Genomic DNA, 22,144 nt, shown 5'->3' on the forward strand with positions numbered 1-22,144 from the left:
GATCACGCAATGGGGCAGCGGGTACAATTCTTATGCCCTACTCGCAGGGAAGGCAACAGTTTTAGGAGGGTGTACTTTGTTCACGTTTGCCTCCATGTAAGTAATTGATGCTTACATTATATAGCTATCTCACTGAAAAAGACCCATAACAGGACACTCAACCCGTCCACTCTATACTGTCAGACCCATAACAGGACACTCAACCCGTTCACTCTATACTGTCAGACCCATAACAGGACACTCAACCCGTCCACTCTATACTGTCAGACCCATAACAGGACACTCAACCCGTTCACTCTATACTGTCAACCCATAACAGGACACTCAACCCGTTCACTCTATACTGTCAACCCATAACAGGACACTCAACCCGTTCACTCTATACTGTCAACCCATAACAGGACACTCAACCCGTTCACTCTATACTGTCAGACCCATAACAGGACACTCAACCCGTTCACACTATACTGTCAGACCCATAACAGGACACTCAACCCGTTCACTCTATACTGTCAGACCCATAACAGGACACTCAACCCGGTCACTCTATACTGTCAGACCCATAACAGGACACTCAACCCGTTCACTCTATACTGTCAGACCCATAACAGGACACTCAACCCGTTCACTCTATACTGTCAGACCCATAACAGGACACTCAACCCGTTCACTCTATACTGTCAGACTCATAACAGGACACTCAACCCGTTCACTCTATACTGTCAGACCCATAACAGGACACTCAACCCGTTCACTCTATACTGTCAGACCCATAACAGGACACTCAACCCGTTCACTCTATACTGTCAAAGCTCCACTCCCAAAATGCAGTAGCTGCTACCATTTCCAGAAACTCAGCGATGTCACGACCAGAACCCAAAGTCATCCATATAGGGGTGAATGCTCAGCTGAAGTGAGGCAATGTTAAGGGAATAATTAGAAAGAAACACAGGACCCCGAATTCAGTAGTTTCTCACGAATCATGCAATGTGGCAGCAGGTTTAATTCTAACGCCCCTATTGGAGTTAACCTTTGGATAAGGCCCGCCTTCTTAACATCAATTAGTCTCGAAGATTACAATTTAGCTAGAACAGTAAAACTGAATTTCGTCAAACACGCTTAAATCGAATACATCGGATGAGTCGAGTGTTTTGTTTTGTCCCATTTTCCCCTTCTTTATCTTTGTAAATTAAACAGATATTTCGAACACTATTAATTCGAATACAACGGTTGTGTCAATTATATCGTGAGGTCTGTTCCTTCGAAGTTATACCAAAACTTCATTGTTTGTGTCGAACTTTTTTTTTTTCTTGTCAATAGGCATTTGCCAATAGATATCAAGCATGACATTTCGAATCTGACGTTCAAAAACTAAGTTCACCACTGGTAGGTATTTCTGGTCCTTATTAATGGACGATTATCTTCCAGGCTAACGAAATAAAAATATTTTTCATTTCTATGTTAAATGTTTAAATCCGTTTTATGGTCAAGATTGAATCAAAACAACATATACATGTATTAATATGTATTGTTTATATCATTTATAACATTTGTTTATACTTAGAATATATGTTTTTAAATGAGAAAACTGTGCAAAGCAGAGTGTTTAACATCAGGTTGACCTACTGCTTCAGTTCAGCCATGGCCATCGGGACAATATATAAGCAGGTTAAAATGTAATATACACTTCAGGTTAATTTCCGTATCCAGACAATTTTTTATTTTTTCTATTTTTATTTTTTTTCTTGGAGGGGGTTGATTTAAACTACTAGTTCAGTTACGACAATAAACATAATTATAATCAATTGTTTCGATACTATACAAAATCCTCGTCCGACGAATTGTACCAAACAAAGGACACGTGTAAGTTCATTTTCCGGTTGTATAAGAAAGGTCTTTATGATATCTTCATATATCAAATCGGCTGCCATAAAGTACACAACTCAAGGTGACTTCAACTTTAATAAATGCATATAGTGTAGAGCTTCTTGTGAATCATTTTTACTGATACAGTACAAGACTAGGTTATACTTTTATTCTACATGATATTAAAGCATTGAAAAATACATTATTGTACAATGTAGGGTAAAACACAATTTTACATTCAATGTATTTTAGATAAACGCAGAAATTAAAAAAATCAGATTGTCCGATTCGTCTAATATTTGATAACTACTTTTGTACCTCTTGCAATGTCTGGTTCCGGTCAAACCGGCGGTATCGTCCAATGTTATTTAATACAGAACATATATCATGCTTACTTTGATATGTGAGATCAGTTGGATTTGGGTTTAAGTCTTCGCTCATGTAGGACAATTAGGAATAATAAAACATATGTTCATAGCTTGTTTATTAGTACTAGATAGCGATACTGCACCTGTATATACATAAAAATAATAATTATAATTCAAGCGAAGACTAGGTTTAGTATTTTGTTTTTAAGGTTGATTCGTCTCTGCTAACATTAACATATTTTAAGTGCGCTATGCTATTTGTCAAAGGAAACTTTATCTAAATAATGCATAAAAACAGCAATAATCTGTATTTTTAAGAAACTAATTGGAATACTTTCTAATTATTTTCATAGTTAAAGGTTTAGTATATGGACTGGATAAATAAGTTATGTACCAGAAAATTACATTGTTTCAGATACGAATCAACCAGAACAGTCGCAAGGTCATTCAGAAAGTCATCTCTAGATTTCCGTATAAAATATTCATATTTTTTTTCTCTCTCTCTCTCTCTCTTTATTTGTTTATCAATAAATAGGACTGGCTTCAAAAGGTGAAGGCAAGGTAATTTTCTAGAAGTGCGACCTATTTTTTCAGATGTTTCCTATTGTATATTTGATAATACAAATGTAAGTAATTACTGAAAGGGATCAAATTAAATGCGTGATTTGGACCTTTATTGAACTTTATTTGAAGTCAGCGGGTTTTGTTTGTGATACTTACTTCAAATGGTGACACATTTCATGACAGCTTACATTTGACATATCTCGCACCAACCCAAAAACCAAGGACGAGTTATACAAAATAATAAAGACCACAAAAATTATCGAGTAACATAGAAGCCTGTTGGAAGTGTTGTCGTCTTAGCCTCTAATACAATTCATTGGACAAATGACATGATTTGAAAGGTAAACCTATCATTAGACAACTGGGACAAATACCAGAAATGCTCTATTTAAGACGATGAAGACATCACACCTTTGATTAATTTCACATATATTCTCGTAAGAAGGAGTTATGTTATAAATTAATATTTTCTCCTGGAAATATCAGCTAATATGAATTTATTATCAGCTTAAGGTAAAAAAAATATGCTTTCAAAAAGAACCCAACGCTACGATAAGTGTCAATATAAACTATCTCTATTTTTTTTTAGAATAGAGATACTTAAACGATATTGTAGAAATATATATTTTTTTGTCGATGTATGAGTTTTACAATTGTAGGTTACGTACGGGCCTTAGATTCCCCGTTCTTCATCTCTACCAATGTCGGTTCTTTCTCATCTCAAGACAAATACTGTGAGGAAAACAATGGCCGACTGGTAACCATAGGTACCCAGGGCAAATATGACCGGATTATGGAACTTGACGGACAAAACCACGACAACGCCATGTAAGTAAATATTTAGATACATTTTATTATTTTGTTAACTATTCTCAATATACATTTTATATAATATAACCCCATTGAATAATTATTAAATCAAAAATAAGAATGCACGAAGTAAATTATAGAGCGTGGTAGATACATTGTACATGTTTCATAGGTAGTGTTTTTACATCTTTACGCCTCGTGCGAAAATATTCAGATGCAACATATATGAAATTAATTATATTGCTGTTTACTTATGCCAATAACTCCAGAGGGAAACAAAGTACGAAGTTGTAAATATGGAGTAAGCCAGTTTATCATTGTTTTATAAAATCAAAAATTATCTTGTTCCAAAGTACTTGTCGTCACTATTACCTCCTCCTGTTTCAGAAAACTCCCAATACAGTCTGCGTGACTCATACAGCTTTTCACTACCAAATTTCCGTCTACAATTAACTAACTCTTCTTTCTTTCCTTCGACAGTGGAACCCGCTTGATGTTGAAATTATAAATAACCTGTCATATCCATCCTTTAAAAATTCCTTTAAATACAGTACAATAGTTCCAAATTATTATTCTTTCGGGGATAGAAAATCAAATGTTTTACATACCAAACTAAGAAATAAAGCCAGCACATTTAATAATGACCTATATAGAGTAACTTTGATTTATCACTGCCAATGTGGACATCCAATTGATTGAAGATTCTTTGTTTGTAATAATTATGTGAACCAGAAAATTACATTGTTTCATGATCTGAATGAGTATATTCTGCTCGATCTGCAGTTACTATTACATGGTAGAAATGATTAATTGCATGATGAAAATTTAAGAAATGTCAAGTCACTCAGAAATACATCGTAAACTCAAATAGATTCTGACTCATATACATTTCTGTCATTTGAATATATAAACCAATATGTGAATACATATACCATCTTACTGTAATGTTTTTATATAAATGTATCGGAAAAGAGTTTTTTATAAGTTTTATAACTTGTGCCCAACCCTTTGTATATTTAAGTTACAAATGAAAATACATTTAAATCAAAATCATTGTTTGGTGCCTAGTGTCACCGATGAGTCCTAAAAATACGATACAGCTGTATGATATGGTTTTAAAATTAAGTTTTAGGCATATGCTGTTTCCGTGACTTGCAACTGTTTAATACTATATTTTATTACATTTTTACCAGTGAAATATCAAAAATTATTCATTCTATAAAAGTGATATTTTTCACTTTTCACTAGTGAAAAATAACTAGTGAAAAATATCACTTTTGCTGATTTGACCAATCAAATTAATGATTAGAAAATACCAAAATAATTGACCAATCAGAAAGCCCGACATATATGTCAGCAACTGGACAGGGGGAACAACTTTTTTTGTATGCAAACTTTCGCTGTAGGCCTAGTTAGCATACGGGGTAGGTTTTTCGTTGATAAGAAATGTAATAAACAGAATATCTAACAGTGTCTTCAGTAATACCAAATATATTTCACTCGTGTGGCTAATATTTTGATATTTTCACGAGTGCGCAGCACGAGTGAAAAATATCAAAATATTAGCCCCACTCGTGAAATATATTTGGTATTACTGAAGACACTGTTAGATATCCTCTATGTAGTATATTTACTGGTTTAAGGATTTATTTTACTACAGATTCATTGACATTTTGTGGTATAAAGGATATATTGGTATATTGCAGATCGTCTGACAAACTTTTTATTGGTCTGATATCCACGAGCACGGACTGTTCGTACTATCAATGGTCTAGTGGTCAAACAATGGCGTGGAGTAAATGGGACTTGGAAGAGCGAGAACCTAATAACTGCATGACCGAGCGATGTGTCGCACTTATCTTCGGATTTTTCAGGACAATAACTTGCCACGTGGAACTGAAAGTCCTCTGTGAGTTAGGTAGGTTTCGGTACAGAGATGTTCTGTTATATAATTCATTGTGTGTACGATGATACTGATAATTGGTATGGTTATTGTTATGGGCTTTGTGATTAATTTAGCAGAATAAAATGGGGATTGTTTTCTTTATAATCCTAATTTGGGCATGTTATGGGAGCTCTTGTTTAAGAATTTTTCTATCAGTACTGTATCACAAAAGTCAAGACGTTATTAGATATTACATAAATTTATCATCAGGTATCAGTTATGGTCCTTTTATGAGGTCAATGTGATGTTATATCAACATAGTAAAAAATATTAACTGATGTCGTGATGACTACGTTGACATAATACCATATTAACCGAAATCGGATATCCTTAATATCTATATCACTTTTGCTCGTATATTGGTCATTGATTTGAATTTAATAGATCAAAGGGTCCAAATACATTATCACAGATAAATACAAACAACATCAAGAAAAATGTAGCATTCTTCTAGTAGCATAACTCGGGAATTGAACGAGACCTAACTGTATATCGAAATGTGATTGGAATTATTTCTTATCTATCTGTTGGTACGAAAGGATCACATGATATGCGTGCGCAGCTTCATTAATATTCAAAATAAATTTAAAAAAATAAGATACTTTTAAGTATTGAGTTAACCCTTTGATCACATAAATATAGATACTTGATGAATTGTTAAATGACACAGAGTGGATAAACAGGACGTGGATGTGATCAATTTCAACTTACAAGTATGTCTCGATTACTATATTTACTTTTAGAGTTCTGTTATTCCTATCTACTAAGTACTACGCGACCACGGGCGAGTGTTCACAGCAAAGACGTTGCATAGTTCAAACGTTATATTGAATAATTTTCCTTCATAGAAATAAAGAATACATGTTAAAGCATTAAAATAATCAAAGATTTGAATGTATATAAGTTTTAGCACGCATGATCATAAAGAGAATATGAAGTAAGTATAAAAATCCAGAAAATCAAACACTGAATTACGGTAACAAGATCATAAATAAATTCCTGAAACATCCAGTATTTCCATATACCTTATATAGTCATTAAGGTAAACGTCACAAGCCCTAAGGCTAACGAACAGTCTATGGTAATGCACAAATTATATAGCAGTTTTGTGCCTGCATTTGTGTTAAGATTGGTATTTCCATGTGGTTTGGCATACAATCTAGAAAATGTGGAGATGGATCCATGCAGCAGGATTCAGGATAAAGTTCTCAGAGGTATATTAGCCCCTCAAAGCTGCTATAGTTGACGCAGCGTTTATGCCATGAGAAGTGAAGATAGTCATTTCTACTCCAGCTAATTTTAGGATCAACTTGATCCATCGTGATATTGTAGCCGAGGACATTGAATTATTTTGTCACTGGTAGCTGATGAATACGAAAGTGGCATTGTTCTTCTTCCACTGCTCTCATCACCCAAGACAATACTGTGCCTTTTTTTAACATCATTCATTTCCCTCCAGTAGTACCAACATAATTTGTATATAGCACTGTCCTTAGTTAATGCAAGTCCTCCGCTGAAGCACACTTCTGATTTTAATTTTAATTGATTAAAAGATGAAAGTGTTGAACGGGCAGCGGGGTTTTTTTTTAGTTTCATTCGGGTATGAAAAAAAATTGTTTGCAAACTGTATGAATTCGCGTAGATTCTTAATACCAGTATGAAACTAAAACATAATCAACGTTAGAACAAATTTTTGAAATTGATTTTCAAAAGTAAAACATTTTTTATGTACAATTTAACTGATCTTATAAGGGATTCTTTTCAAAAAACAATACGCAACATCAATGGCCGTATTGTGACGCCACATTTTTCGCGCCTTTTTCGGATTTTTTTCATAGACGTATGAAAACAATCTCAACCAATCAGAAGGCCGCATTCAATGTACAGACAATGGAAAATTAGTTTTTGCACTATTTTCAAGTCCTTTATTGTTAACACAGTCAAAAAGTTAATCACCCTTCTCGGAGTGAATGTATAGGTATCAATGGTTCTTGCACTTGAGTACTGTACCACCGAGTTGTGTAAACTTCATATTTTTGGACTGTCTCTTTCCTCTCTGATGGCAACACAATGTCGTCTGCTTCATCCGATAGTTGTAGTTCGGCAATGGATCGCGTAAATATGACGTGCCACTAGCCTGGTATTTGTCAGCGTTGGTGTCTTCAGATGTGGGTACCCTAACGTCCCCCTAGGTAACATAACAATACTGTTAATCAGCCAATGAGCTAATCTAGCAAACCAGGGTTGTGTTGACCAAAATGGTGCGATTGAGCCTTGATGCGAACAGGTCTTTATCTTGGATACACCACACATCTGTGTGTCGATGGAATGTGGGTATGTCATAGTTTCGCTCAGTGTTTTCATGCTCTTCCGACTTTGTGCATCAGCCTCAGCATTCCTGAGGCCAGATATACGAGCTGCTGATAAACATTTTTTCGAGGGGCGCACCACGACTGGATCTTTTTTGGCAATTTGTTAACACTTTGCAGTTTCTTTACTCATGCGTGTAATATATGCATTAGTAGTGGTATTATCCATGTTTGTTCACTGCAGACATTTTGACAGATAAGAGTAAACAATGCGGCCTGCAGTTCCATATAGTATATACGTCCCTGTGATTCTGTCAATGACCTATAACCATATACTTTCTCTGATATTTCCTTTTCTTTTAGAAGCATCAGCTGTTGGCATTATTCCTAACGGATCACGTGACCTTGTTTGAATGTTCAGTGTTCTGAACCCACTACAGTGAATCAGTTTTACTTTCCGCAGGCACTTGAAACTTGAAACCATCAAGCCTATATGCACTGTCCAACATCCTTTATCAGGATGCATTTTGATGCTATAAATTGTTACATGCAAGCTTGACCTTTTTGCTCTTTATCTGAGTATATGACATTGTCATACAGGTAGAGTTTATCATAAATCCCAAATATGACGAAATGTTTTCTCTACACTAATTTATGACGTCTCAGTGATGTTATTTCACGTGTAACTTACTATATTAATGACATTGCCTATTACTTTGTAGATCATGAGAGTCGTGTGATTATATGAATTACAGGTTGGCATAAACTCTTAAAAACTATATCTTCTTTTTTTAGGTTACTACTCACCAAGCTCCAATCTCTTTTTCAATCCATCGTCAACAAACTGGATGAATAGCGTCATGTACTGTTCCATGATTGGGGGACGTCTTATTGTTCTCGAAGATGAACAAAAAATGCAACAAACCATGCGGGAATTACAGAATATTCAGAAATGGTATACACAATTGATATACAGCATTGTTATGGAGAATCGGTTTATCATGTTATGCTCTATATTGTAGATACTTTCTGATGGAAAAATGATAAATTTCTTCAATGAATGTTCTGTAGTTAAGTTAATCGTATGCTTGGAAGAATAACTCCCTACAATATTCCCCTGCTTGCTTTATTTCCCCCCTCTGTAAGATAAGTCTGATTCTAGGGGACAATACTCCCCCTTTAGCTTTACATTTTGTCTGATATGTCTGACCTGAGTGAAGATTAATAGAATCTTTCCCTACCTTGAGGGTGTGACAGAGAAATCTCAACCTGAGGGGGAGATTCTTGAATGTCCAACCCGAGGCTTGCCGAGGGTTTGCACATTCAAGAATCTCCCCCGAAGGTTGAGATTTCTTTGTTACACCCTCAAGGTAGGGAATGATTATTTTTCTCCCACCTCTTTCCTTTATGTGTTTTCCCATCGGCGATCTCCGTCTGTTTGTAAACAAGTACACATGTCAAAAAAAACCGCGGGAAATATGCACACATTTCCATTCATCCATTTCACGTGGGGTGACGTCACTCACTCATCACTGTCCGACTCGGAGAAAATTACACGAGGTCGCTTTGAAATCGACTTTGTGTTGTCATTATGGCTGTGGAAATGGATGTTAAATGTTCCCCCACTGATTGTGGATCCATAAAACACCGATCTTGTGACATCGGACGGAGTTGGGCACAAGGAAATGCTGTTGTGCGATCTTTTTTCTTGTGACAGTTGAAAAATTTTGTCGCGATCGGTGCAGGTAGGTGCACTTGCTCTCAGTTTCAGTTGTAGGCCTACAGTTGGGGGATTCATTTGTATTTGAAAGAATGGCAGACATTTTTTGTTTTTGGAAACTGTTCAGTTGTCTGTAGTTGTTTAGAGACTGGGGATTTTTGTATTATTGTGTACACAATTTGTTTGCTGACGTAGCAGACGACGTAATGTAAACAAAAAAAGTAGTTCCGGTAGTACTTCCGGTGAAGAAAGTGAGCGCGTGCAATCTCTCACACCCTAGGGTATGACAGATTGCACGCGCTAAAAAAGACAGAGAAATCTTGTACACTCAAAACGGGAGACAAATCAGTGAAAGGTGGGAGAAAATCTGGTGTTATAATTTAGCAGGGATTTTTTTTTAGAAAACGCAGGGTCTTGTGGCCAGTCTAAAACAAAGACACACAACTTTGGAATAAAACATTAGTAACGCATCAGAGGAAATATCTACTCCATACATTGGAAACATCTCTTTTTGCAGAATTCAACTTTACCGTCACTTGTCGTATGACGAGTCAGCATGTTTGTATCTCACACAAACATCTGTTGGAAATTCCATTCAGATCACTTAAGTCTGGAAAGGGGAAGTGAAATTTACTCATATAAAGATGTTTACTTATCAAATAAAGGTGGAGTAATTGTTTTGGTAGACTTGTCAGATAGTAGTAATAGTATCCACTTAAAAAGCCCTAAGTAGCTGACTCAAAAAGATGCAATGTTGTCAATCACGACGTCAACAGAATTCGGCTTCAACAATTATGCCGACTGAATACCATTCTTATAACAAATAATGTCTTCGATATGGTACTTTACGGAAATTCCGTTGATTATAATTAAAACATGGCTGTGATATCATCTATTGTTATTGCATGAAGTGCAGTTGGGACAAATGTACTGTTATCACTGTGGAAAACCTTTTTCTGTTGAATATTTTCAAACTATTCAACAGTAAATTCCAGCAACTATTCCAAAGTTTAAGGTGAAAGCAATATAAATATAATAAGACAAAACCGTTAACAGGTAATTGTTTTAATTCAAAACATATATTGAATGTTGATGTCTCATAAGAATTTCACAGAAATGTTCAAATCCCCAGCCTGAATATCTATTTCTTTGCCAGAATTCTTCACAGAATCCTTAACACTTGTGCAGCTTTCAATTTTTTCCCTCCAGACTGCAAGAGATCACTAACTTTTTCTGACATATTTTAACTGGTACGTTTACATCCCCTCACAGCAATCGACCTGTTGCGAGTTCTTAACTACTAAGTTGCTCATCTATACCTGCTTCTAACATTTTTGTTGCAGCAGTTGCTGTTAGACTATGGTTGGTGTAAAAACCTTGGAAACCTTCTTTACGCATACTACTCACTGTTTGGCTCAAAATGTTCACACAAGCTGGAGTATCACCGTAATAGCAGTTTTGTGTTGTGTACTATTGAGGTCTGAGGTGCAATGTTTTCCCGTTTTATGTCTGAAATAATGTAATAGGGAAAATAAATTGTATTTATAAATTCCGTGTTTTATGTATTTTTTATGTAAATATTATAACGGAGTAAGATGGGTTTTAAACCGACATTGAATTGAACTGAACAGTATTAATTACAATAGGAGCGGATGGATGGGAGAGGGGAGGGGGAGGGCTGGTTAGGTCAGCATGAAAAAATCAAATTACTTGTAGTAGTATTTAGCTTAGGTTCAGGTACTCTTCATAGATCCTTACTTGACATCTGTCTGGTTGTTCTGGGTTTTCATAAGCGCTTAAAACGACATTACAGAGGTGTCTGTATTTCAAAACCTTGTCCAAATGTTTTCGTAACCCTTGAAATACACATATATATATATATCGCCGCTTTTCAGGGCGACTTCCGATCGTAAGAATTTTTGTCGCATTCTTACGATTTTAAATTGGTTTTAATTTTTTTAAATTATATATGTTTATTCACTCAACCTGAAACTGGTAATAATTAATTAAGCCTAAAATCTTAATTGTTTAAGATTATAAGTTATAACCTGTTGCTTAATTAATTATCAACATCGAACTGGATTTGTAGGAATGTTGGCAGTTATTTCTGGATCGGCCTAGGGTCGATTCCAAAAGCATGTGACTACTTCACTTGGGTCAGTGGTGAGACTATGCAGTGGAATAAGTTGAAAAGTCCGATCAGTTGTAACACAGGGCGTTGTGTAGCTTGGTCTGTGGATCAGGAAACTTGGTACATCGATTCGTGTAACACAAACACAAGGGCTCTTTGTGAATACGGTAAGGTGATATCTAAATAAGCGATATTTGTAGTAGATCGAAATTGATTTTGTCTAATCATATTTTTCCATTTTTAAATTAACTGATGGTGTTTTAAACGAAATCCTCGTTCAAATATCTTTGGTTTCCCATATAATTTAGTTATATCATTGAGTGAAAAATTCCCTGTGTATTATGGGTTTTTTCCCCAAATATTGTTGTGTAGATACTAGGCATATTATATATACCGGAATGTCTTATCGTCTTCCGAAACAGACTTGAAAATAGACCATATGTATTTAGCACGCATTAATTTTACTGTATTTTGGATCTGTTTGTTTAAGATATTTTTGTGAATTTCTAAAGGTATGTTTAAAACCCTTTGTAAGCATTTGAATGTTACCAAAGACATTCCAAAGAAATATCGTAGATTTTAAATCAATGTCGCAGTTCCGTATTTGTTAGAATTTTAATGATGTCTGGGATTATGTCACCAACGATGTTTCACCATTTATATTCATTCTCCCCAGGATATGAGGAAAAAGAACATTACTTCTGCAGCAGAACGGAAGTGACGTGGCCTGAAGCGGAAGACGCATGCACACAAAACCACGGCGTGTTAGCTACTCTACATACACCTAACCGATACATGTATGCTTTCATCTATCAAGGTTTAAGGTACGCTTCATTTCATTCAGATCTGTTCATACCATTGTTATTTCAAGTATTTTACCTGGTAATATTTTTGAAGTATATTCCACTCTGGAATCGTTTCCAGATTTTCACGTGATTCTTTTATTATAGTATGCCTTATATTAAAAACACACGTCAAGATGTCGTAGGAACAAACCAAGGTCCAAAAAAATGAATACGTCTAGTGTATTAGTCAGCTTTATAGACGTCATAACGTGTCTAGTCTGTTAGTCAGCTGTTTAGACATGATGACGAGCTAGTCTATCATTTAACTGTATAGACGTCCTGACTTGTCTTGACTATCAATCAACTGTTTAGATGTCCTGTTTACCTGTCTAGTCTATCAGTCAACTGTATAAACGTCCTGACTTGTCTTGTCTATCAGTCGACTGTATAGACGTCTTGACTTGTCTTGTCTATCGGTCAACTCTTTCAGCGTCACAATTATATTATTTATCTGTTGAAACGTCCCGACGTGTCTAGTGGTTTATCATATCAACCGTTTAGACATCGGTTTTTACTTACTTTTCCCCAGACACCTAACCGATCTTCATTACACTAATGTTATAGTATAGGGGCTGGTGTCTGGATCGGCCTATCCACACAATCCAAATCCTGTGAGAAGTTAGACTGGACCAATGGTTATCCATTAATTTGGGCGAATTGGAAATCAGGGCATCCAAAAAACTGTGGTACAGATTACTGCGTTGGAGTAACTCTTGACGGATTCGGCACAGTTCTATGTTCATTGAAGTTAAAGGCATTATGCGTCTACGGTAGGTCTAACCAGTCAAAGTCGATTATTTAATGTTTAAAGGTCTATTGATCAATGAAAAAAAATTCATTTTATATTAAGATATATGTGAGCGTAATCTATCTCAGAATAACAATACATTGAAGAGTTATGTGTATCTAATTACTTTCCTCTACATAATTCTTGGCTCAAATTATCACATCATTAGGTAATTTTGTCCAAGCAAAGTGTGTGGATATTTTGTTTTTGTTCCAGTTCTTATCATTATTATTCTTATTTCTTCCACTTTCTTCCGCCAAAGAGATTTCCAACATGTTACTCAAATCCGTAGGGCGGAATTTAACGAAATTTTACATGAGTGTTCGTTTATGACCGGTGGTGCGAAAAAGAATTTTCGTTGTTTGATTGGTCATCCTAGCGGTCAGCTTGACTGAGGCCTTTGAATGTTTAAACTTAAGATATTGTCCAACTTGAAATTTGATATAAAGGTGTAGTAAGACACTGCAATCACTACCTATGACTTGGTGTCGTTTGGGAGATATGTAACGGTCCCCGTTACAATAAGCATTTGTTTTTATTTTACTTCAATTTGTTTCTGATCACTAGTATAACAGTTGCTGCTATGCATAATGGAATCAGTTGTGCTATAATTGAGATCTAATTTACAATATCATTGAAGTAAAATATTGGGTAATGTAATTTTTTTAACGATATTGACATAACCTTTTTTCCGCAGAATCAGCGCAATCACAGACAACGACGACTGCGACAACAACAGGCAAAATGCTCTCGACAATAACTAAAACAACATCGCCATCGATCTCAACTAAAACGACTGCAATGTCGACGCTTTCTGTGAGAATGTCAACAATGCTGCCATCTCTGTTATCATCGTCAACAACGAAAAGGTCGTCAATAGCAACAACTGGTGGGGAAACATCATCTATGACGAAGCTTGTTGAGGAAGTGTCAACAATGGTGAAATCTACTGAAGAAATGTCAACGGCCCCACAGTTACCGTCGTCACCACAAATGATGTCGACTAAAATGACAACGACAAACACGTACACAGCGACGACCGCTACGACACCAGTTCTCACATCAGTTTACACTTTTGATACAACTTCTACAAACATACCATGTACACGGAGACAACCTAATATATCACAGCTCAGTCAAGCAGAGCTTCTTGATGCCATCACACAACTGAAGGCGGAGCTCGCTGTCAGCAAGAACAACACCTCGACCTATCGACGGAAACGAATAAGCGTCTACGAATCAAAGCCCTCTAGTATGGTCATGGGAGGCGTTGCTTGTGCAATCATGTCAGTTGTGATTGGCTGGATTATCGTGCCCGACTTTATCACGATGTGTATGTTTCTGTTCAAACTTGGTCACAAGGCAATTATTGGGCCATCTTAGATTATGGAAATATCAATATTGTTGTATCAATGTTTCGACGTAATGTTTTGATGTCATTCAATATAAATAACAGATAAAAGAGGATTGTATTGAAATAACTTTTTTTCAAAAAATATATGAACAATAGACCATATTCTAAAGTCGTCTTTTTGAAATTGTCATAAAAAATTCACCTCATGTTATGGTCATGCCATATTCGTACTGTCTAGATCCTCATCTGTTGATAGTCCAGTCTTCATTAGTCGATGTTCATTGGTTTAGGCATAGAAGATATTTCATGGACTTCTTTACAGATTTTGTTTTGTTCAGTAATTATTCAAACAGAGTATTATCATCACAGTGATAGTGATTTGATATCAACTTTGTCTTATTTTAAGCTAGTGTATTCAGTTCATCAAGTATACAGACAGACCAATACATCAACCATCAGTTCGTTTTGTCTAGTTGCGCGTCATGGTTTTCTTATTTGTTTATTTTGAATTAATCATCCTCACCACAGACGGACCACACAGAAATAGACTTCTAGACTGGAGAAAAATCTCAAAACAGGAACTAAATTAAAAAAAATAAACATGATCAATTTTAGTCTCTTCCAAATCCCCGTAGAAATGGGCTAATGAGACACTTCAAATCATGTAGGAAGGCCAACAATCAATAGTGTTTTTACAATATAGATACAGATACAGAAATTATAGTCCTCCCCAGTCCCTTGGTTGAATGAATACGATTATGAGTGATTTCAATCCAAACGTAATGTATTTCGTTCATGTCAACGAAATTATTCCAAATGCACATGTTCTTTTATTAAATAAATTCTTAATTCAGCTTATACACATTAAATAATAATAAAAACAATTTCAGTAGATAACATGCCAGTTTATAATGATTATTGTTTTCTATTTACCAAAGAAATTATTGTAATTTCTTTAATGTAAGAATCATAACCACCGATGACAGTTTATCAGTTCCGTGAACCTAGAGACGGATAGCACTATTATTCGCATCTTTAGATACGGTAGCACTAGTAAACTATTGTTTCCGTAAATCTTTGTGCGTGGTTCCTTTTGATGAAAGAGACAGACACGACAAATAATAGACGACATAAACTATGCATTAGATAACAATCTCATCCTTTGTATCTATATATACATATATATGGATAGCCTTAATATATTCAATATCTAGATGGGTAGACATTATGTATGTATAATTTCATATCTAGATCGATAGCATTATGTATTTCATATCTAGTTGGATAGCCTTCTTTTTTATCTAGATTGGTAGTCTTTGTATATTTCATATCTAGATGGATAGCATACTAGTATATGTATTTGATATCTGGATGGTTATCCTTTATATGTTAGATTGGTAGCCTGTATATAGATCATATCTGGATCGATATTCTTTATATATTTTATACTAGGACGACGGTTTCTCTCCGGGTACTCCGGGTTCCCTCCACCTCCAAAACCAGGTACGTCCTTAAATGTCCCTGGCTGTTAATTGAACGTTAAACAAAATTAACCAAATTATTTCATATCTTGATGAATATCTTTTATGGATTTTATATCTAGATTGGTAACCTTTGTTTGTTTCGTATATAGATGGATAGCTTTTATGTATTTCATATCTAGATGGATGGCTCTTATGTATTTCATATCTAGATGAATAGCTTTTATGTATTTCATATCTAGATGGATGGCTTTTATGTATTTCATATCTAGATGGATAGCTTTTATGTATTTCATATCTAGATGGGTACCCTTTGCATTTCGTGGGTGTTATATTGTATTTTACGCTGACTTACGAGTAAATCATCTAAACTTTAAATGTGTGACTTATAGATGTTTGTAAAGAATATGAAATTCGTATATCAGTTTAAGCTTAAAACTTAAAGTAAGAGACTCTTGTACCTCCCCCTCCAGATTTTGACCTTCGTTTTCACTTTGGCCTCCCAAGTATCTGATTCATTGATTGTGTTTTAACAGCCCGTCGACAATTATATATATGGTCATTTTCGGCCAAGCGGTATTGAGCTATAGTATGATATGAAGTTTTAAAATATTGGTGTTAAAAGCACATGATAAATGTCTCAATGTACACATAAAAGGCGAGTTAAAGAAAGTATATTTACAATCCAACAGCACATCACCTATATGTTACTACTAACCTCAATGTATGGTATATCCTAGTGTTGACATTGGCATTTAGGCTGCTGCGTAGTAATACCCTGATCATAGTTCAAGGGGTCTTTTTGCGCATTTTGGAAAGATTTTGTTATCGAATATTAAACTTGGTCACTAATAGATAAATATTGGAACGAAAGTATTTAAAATTAAGAACAGTGTTGAATTTATCGTTGTATAAACAGTTTATCAGTGGACTATTTAGTTTACTGTCAATGTTTAGTCGATTGCCCGTAGCAACATATTTTTTATTTTTTATTTTTAATAGTTTTCAAGCAGATCCGACGTGACGCGCTAACGCACGACACTGGATACGCTGGAACACGCAATGTATGTTATACCCCAATGCATTTTTTTTTAAATTATGAAAACCAATGATTAAGTAGAAATAATGTTCTCTTATCTATAAATAGGAAGTACTTATCGCGAATAAAGTTGTAATTCATATAATATATAACGGTGAATGGGGAGTGGTATGTATGTCACCCAGGTGGGTTTCCCGTTGAAAAGGTGTTAATGAGTAAAATAAGTATTTCCAGTGCAAAGTCAAGAGAGGACAACTTTCCAACATTTTCGTTCACGTCCTATATGGACCAACACTGCAGCACCAACGACGAGTCATAGAAGGAAGGCTGTTTTACCATATTGTAATTGTCTAACTCCCCAATTTGTATTGAACTATGTCAATACCTTGTGTGATTTTTGTACAATAAAGTTAGTTATATTTCAACATTGAATATTTTCATACATTGTATTGTTATAGTCTGTAGTCATTGTATGTTATTACATGTGGTCAATAAAGTTGGACATATTGATATACATCGAGTGTTAAAAGTGTGTCATTCATATAATCTTAAAAGCTAAGTAATGTCAAACTTAGTGATCTGATATCAATATCATACAGCAAGGGAAGCAACTCCTGGCTACCTTCTATCATGTATGCTTAATAACAAAGATAACGTAATGTAAGACAATCATTTCTCTTATCAGGAGTTCATCATTGTGTCTCATGGAATAGTATGTGCTGTTAGGATGAAAAACATTGTAAATATGAAATTCGATTGGTTTTACAACAAATAAAAAATAAATTACTTATATATCATCTTATATTGGTCATTATTACATAATACGTTTGATTTTCCTTAACTCTATGCATAAGTTATATTTTGAACTTTTGCACGGTTTAAATGACTATAATCACTATTGCACTGTCACGTGCGAACTATTGAACACCTGTGACGTTTCGGAATTTGATCACGTTCGAACTTTTTAACACTTGTGACGTTCGGTATTTTGTCCTACGCTTTCAAGCGTCTCAGTCACTCATATGTCACCACTGCCAGACGAAAGCCATGGCGACTTCTAGTCCTACAGGAAAGTCGAGATTTCAGTTATTCTAAGTGTGTTTCAGTGATTATGCAATAAAACAATTATATCATGGGTGTCTTTGCAATAGTCCAGAATATTTGACCCTAGATGCATCGAAAGGAAATTAAGTATAAGGGATCAGACAATAGAGACTATATGATTATATCTCATACCATGTACATAAAGATAGTTAAAACATATAAAAACAGGTCAATATAGGTATGCAAAGACGTCAAATTGGCAGGATGCATCATATAAATTTACATTGGGAGCCGCAGTCTCTCGTCGCCAAAATGTAAATCTGGGCTGAATCTATGAATTAATACATGCGACATGATTACTACGCTATTTTGATCAACGCCATGGAACTACTTCGTCATGAGTTAAACGCAACGACGATTCTGATTGAGAACAATCGCGTAACTATGTCTTCATCTCAGCGCTATGATAGATTTACTTTATTGTCAATATTTATAAATGCACAAAGGGTGACAGACAAATATTCAAGGCGCCCGTTCAATATTTGTCATCGAGGTTGCATTTATATTGACAATAAAATTCTATCTAACAAACATTGAATAGTTCAATAATGCATGTGTACATTGTTTATGTACTATCTAGTAGGTCATCTTCGTTACTTAATCTATACTTTTTTCGGAATAAATAAAACACTGTCTGGCACAGGACGCAAAAAGTTTTCAAACAGCTAATATACAATGAGCAACTGTATCTTCTACAAAGATTGAACTAGGCACGTGCTAGGTTACAATAGGGGGGAATACTCCATAGATTTGCCTCATTTTTACCAGTTTTGTTGAGATAAGGGAAACACTTGGAAACGTACTATAGTGGCGAAGAGCGAATCTCACCATGAAGTAGTTTGAATCTAGAGAATTCATTACAAACATTGAGACTTTCACTCCACTACGAGTACTTACTCAATAGGACATGCATTATGATAAATGTTTAATGGTTGATCGCAAGAATAATAAATGATGACACATTCTTGTGTTCTTTTCCCCCCCTTGTCAATGTGTATTACAATATGAATATAAAGAACCACGGGAGGACGTACGATGATTTAATTCGATACCAATAAGAATATCTCGTCATATTGTCCATCAACAATGATTCACATATTTATGTATTTGATATAACAGGCATTGTTTTCATGCTTATGACAAAATGATTTAAATATTCGAGTGTTCTTAAACTTCTATTTATACTCTTAACTATTTTGGATTTTCCAAGCATATGACAAGGGAAATAAATTCAAAATAGAACTGCATAAATAACAAAGGAGGAACTCAAACCGGTACCTACCATACAATCGCTTATGTCTTATTTCATTTGACCGATATTCATTGATTAATTGTAAAACGGGATCATCTGTTTTTGTTTTTGAATGTACGGACTTAGAATAAAACAAGACAGTTTAGCAGACTAGCGACATTTTTACAGGATATTCGCCCTTTTGTGTTCAGTGACACTTATGGAGGAGTATCGCCAGCCTCCTATACTATCTAACCGCTTTCCATTGACTATTACAATAAGATATCAAATCATCCTTGAAATAAAGCTGCATCTAGTTCATGAAAACAACATAGGATGCAAACAACTTCTCGATATTTGGAAATTGAGGAGGGTATAAAATTTCTAAACATGTTATATCTATATGGGTATTTAGGAGGGTTTAACATCTCTACACAGTTTATCTATATGGGTATTTAGGAGGGTATAAAATCTCTACACAGTTTATCTATATGGATATTTAGGAGAGTATAATATCGCTACACAGTATCTCTATGTGGGTTTTTAGAAGAGTATAAAATCTCTACACAGAGTATATCTATATGGGTATTAAGGAGGGTATAATATCGCTACACAGTTTATCTATATGGGTATTTAGGAGGGTTTAACATCGCTACACAGTTTATCTATATGGGTATTAAGGAGGGTATAGTATCGCTACACAGTTTATCTATATGGGTATTAAGGAGGGTATAATATCGCTACACAGTTTATCTATATGGGTATTAAGGAGGGTATAATATCGCTACACAGTTTATCTATATGGGTATTTATGAGGCTATAACTTCTCTACACCTATTTTCTATGTGGGTATTTAGGAGGGTATAAATCACCACACAGGTTATATATATATATATGGTTATTTAGGAGGGGGTATCAAACTCTACATACCGTATATATATGTGGGTATTTAGGAGGGTATAAATCACTACACAGGTTATATATATATATATGGTTATTTAGGAGGGGGTATCAAACTCTACATACCGTATATATATGTGGGTATTTAGAAGGGTATAAAAATATCTACACTGGTTATATCTTTATGGGAATTTAGGAGAGTATAAATTCTTCACACAGTTTATATCGGTATTTAGGTGAGTATACAATCTCTACATAGGTTAAATTGATGTGGATATTTAGGAGAGTATAAAATCTCTACACAGTTTATATCTATGTGATGATTTAAGAGAGTATAAAATCTCTACACAGGTTATATATATATATGGGTATTTAGGAGGGTATAAAATTTCTACAAAGTTTATATATGCATGGGTATTTAGGAGGGTATAACTTCTCTACACAGTTTATCTATATGGGTATCTAGAAGGGTATAATATCGTTACACAGTATATCTATATGGGTATTTAGGAGGGTATAAAAATCTCTACACAGAGTATATATATATGGGTATTTAGGAGGGTATAATATCGCTACACAAGTTATATCTATATGGGCATTTAAAAGGGTATAAAATATCTACACCTGTTATATTTTTATGGGTAATTAGGAGGGTATACATCTCTACACACAGTATACCTATGTGGCTATTTAGGAGGGTGTAAAACCTCTACATCTGTTATACTTTTATGGGTATTTAGAAGGGCATAAAATCTCTACTCATGTTATATCTATATGGGTTTATAGGAGATTATGAAATCTTTACAAAGTTTATATCTATATGGGTATTTAGGAGGGTATAACATCTCTACACAGGTTATATCTACATGGGTATTAAGGAGTGTATAAAAATCTCTAAACAGAGTATAATTATATGGGTATTTAGGAGGGTATGATGTCGCTACACAGGTCAATCTGATTAAAATCAGCTGTTACTGTACATGGCTACGTTTACTATGCACTACGCCTGAACGTTCAGGCGTAGTGCATTGTAAACGTAGCCATGTAACAGCTGATTTAATCAGATTGGCTACACGGTATATATATATCGGTATTTAGGAGGGTATACTATCGCTACACAGAATATCTATATTGGTATTTAGGAGGGTATAAAATCTCTACACCGAATATGGGTATTTAGGAGGGTATAACATCTCTACACCGAATATGGGTATTTAGGAGGGTATAATATCTCTACACATGTAATATTTAAATGGGTATTTAGGAGGGTATAATATCTCTACACATGTAATATTTATATGGGTATTTAGGAGGGTATAATATCTCTACACATGTAATATTTATATGGGTATTTAGGAGGGTATAATATCTCTACACATGTAATATCTATATGGGTATTTAGGAGGGTATAATATCGCTACACGGTATATATATATGGGTATTTAGGAGGGTATAATATCTCTACACATGTAATATTTTCATGAGTATTTAGGAGGGTATAATATCTCTACACATGTAATATTTTATGGGTATTTAGGAGGGTATAATATCTCTACACAAGGTATATCTATATGGGTATTTAGGAGGGTATAATATCGCTACACAGAATATCTATATGGGTATTTAGGAGGGTATAATATCTCTACACATGTAATATTTATATGGGTATTTAGGAGGGTATAATATCTCT

At 34.8% G+C, this 22,144-nt stretch overlaps 2 protein-coding genes across 2 annotated transcripts; both read left to right on the forward strand.

The window, feature by feature from the left end:
* Positions 1-860: 860 nt before the first annotated feature.
* Positions 861-8,884, forward strand: LOC117333944. The gene is made up of 5 exons (XM_033893363.1): positions 861-913; positions 2,650-2,705; positions 3,458-3,626; positions 5,315-5,526; positions 8,658-8,884. The coding sequence occupies exons 1-5, from the start codon at positions 861-863 to the stop codon at positions 8,882-8,884; spliced, it is 717 nt and encodes a 238-aa protein (XP_033749254.1).
* Positions 8,885-13,134: 4,250 nt separating this feature from the next.
* On the forward strand, positions 13,135-16,110 carry LOC117335077. Its single transcript, XM_033894998.1, has 2 exons — positions 13,135-13,328; positions 14,043-16,110. Exon 2 carries the CDS (start codon positions 14,090-14,092, stop codon positions 14,726-14,728), a length of 639 nt encoding a protein of 212 aa, XP_033750889.1. The 5' UTR covers positions 13,135-13,328; positions 14,043-14,089; the 3' UTR covers positions 14,729-16,110.
* Positions 16,111-22,144: the final 6,034 nt, after the last annotated feature.

Source organism: Pecten maximus, chromosome 9, assembly GCF_902652985.1.
Source record: "Pecten maximus chromosome 9, xPecMax1.1, whole genome shotgun sequence".
In the NCBI taxonomy this organism is placed as follows: Eukaryota; Metazoa; Mollusca; class Bivalvia; order Pectinida; family Pectinidae; genus Pecten; species Pecten maximus.

Bases quoted from the DNA above. Each gene is read 5' to 3' on its own strand.
- LOC117333944 (XM_033893363.1), top strand. From the start codon at position 861: ATGTCACGACCAGAACCCAAAGTCATCCATATAGGGGTGAATGCTCAG. The intron at 2,706-3,457 runs GTATAAAATATT...TTACAATTGTAG, and splicing joins AAAGTCATCTCTAGATTTCC to GTTACGTACGGGCCTTAGAT. The intron at 3,627-5,314 runs GTAAGTAAATAT...GGTATATTGCAG, and splicing joins CAAAACCACGACAACGCCAT to ATCGTCTGACAAACTTTTTA.
- LOC117335077 (XM_033894998.1), top strand. From the start codon at position 14,090: ATGCTCTCGACAATAACTAAAACAACATCGCCATCGATCTCAACTAAA.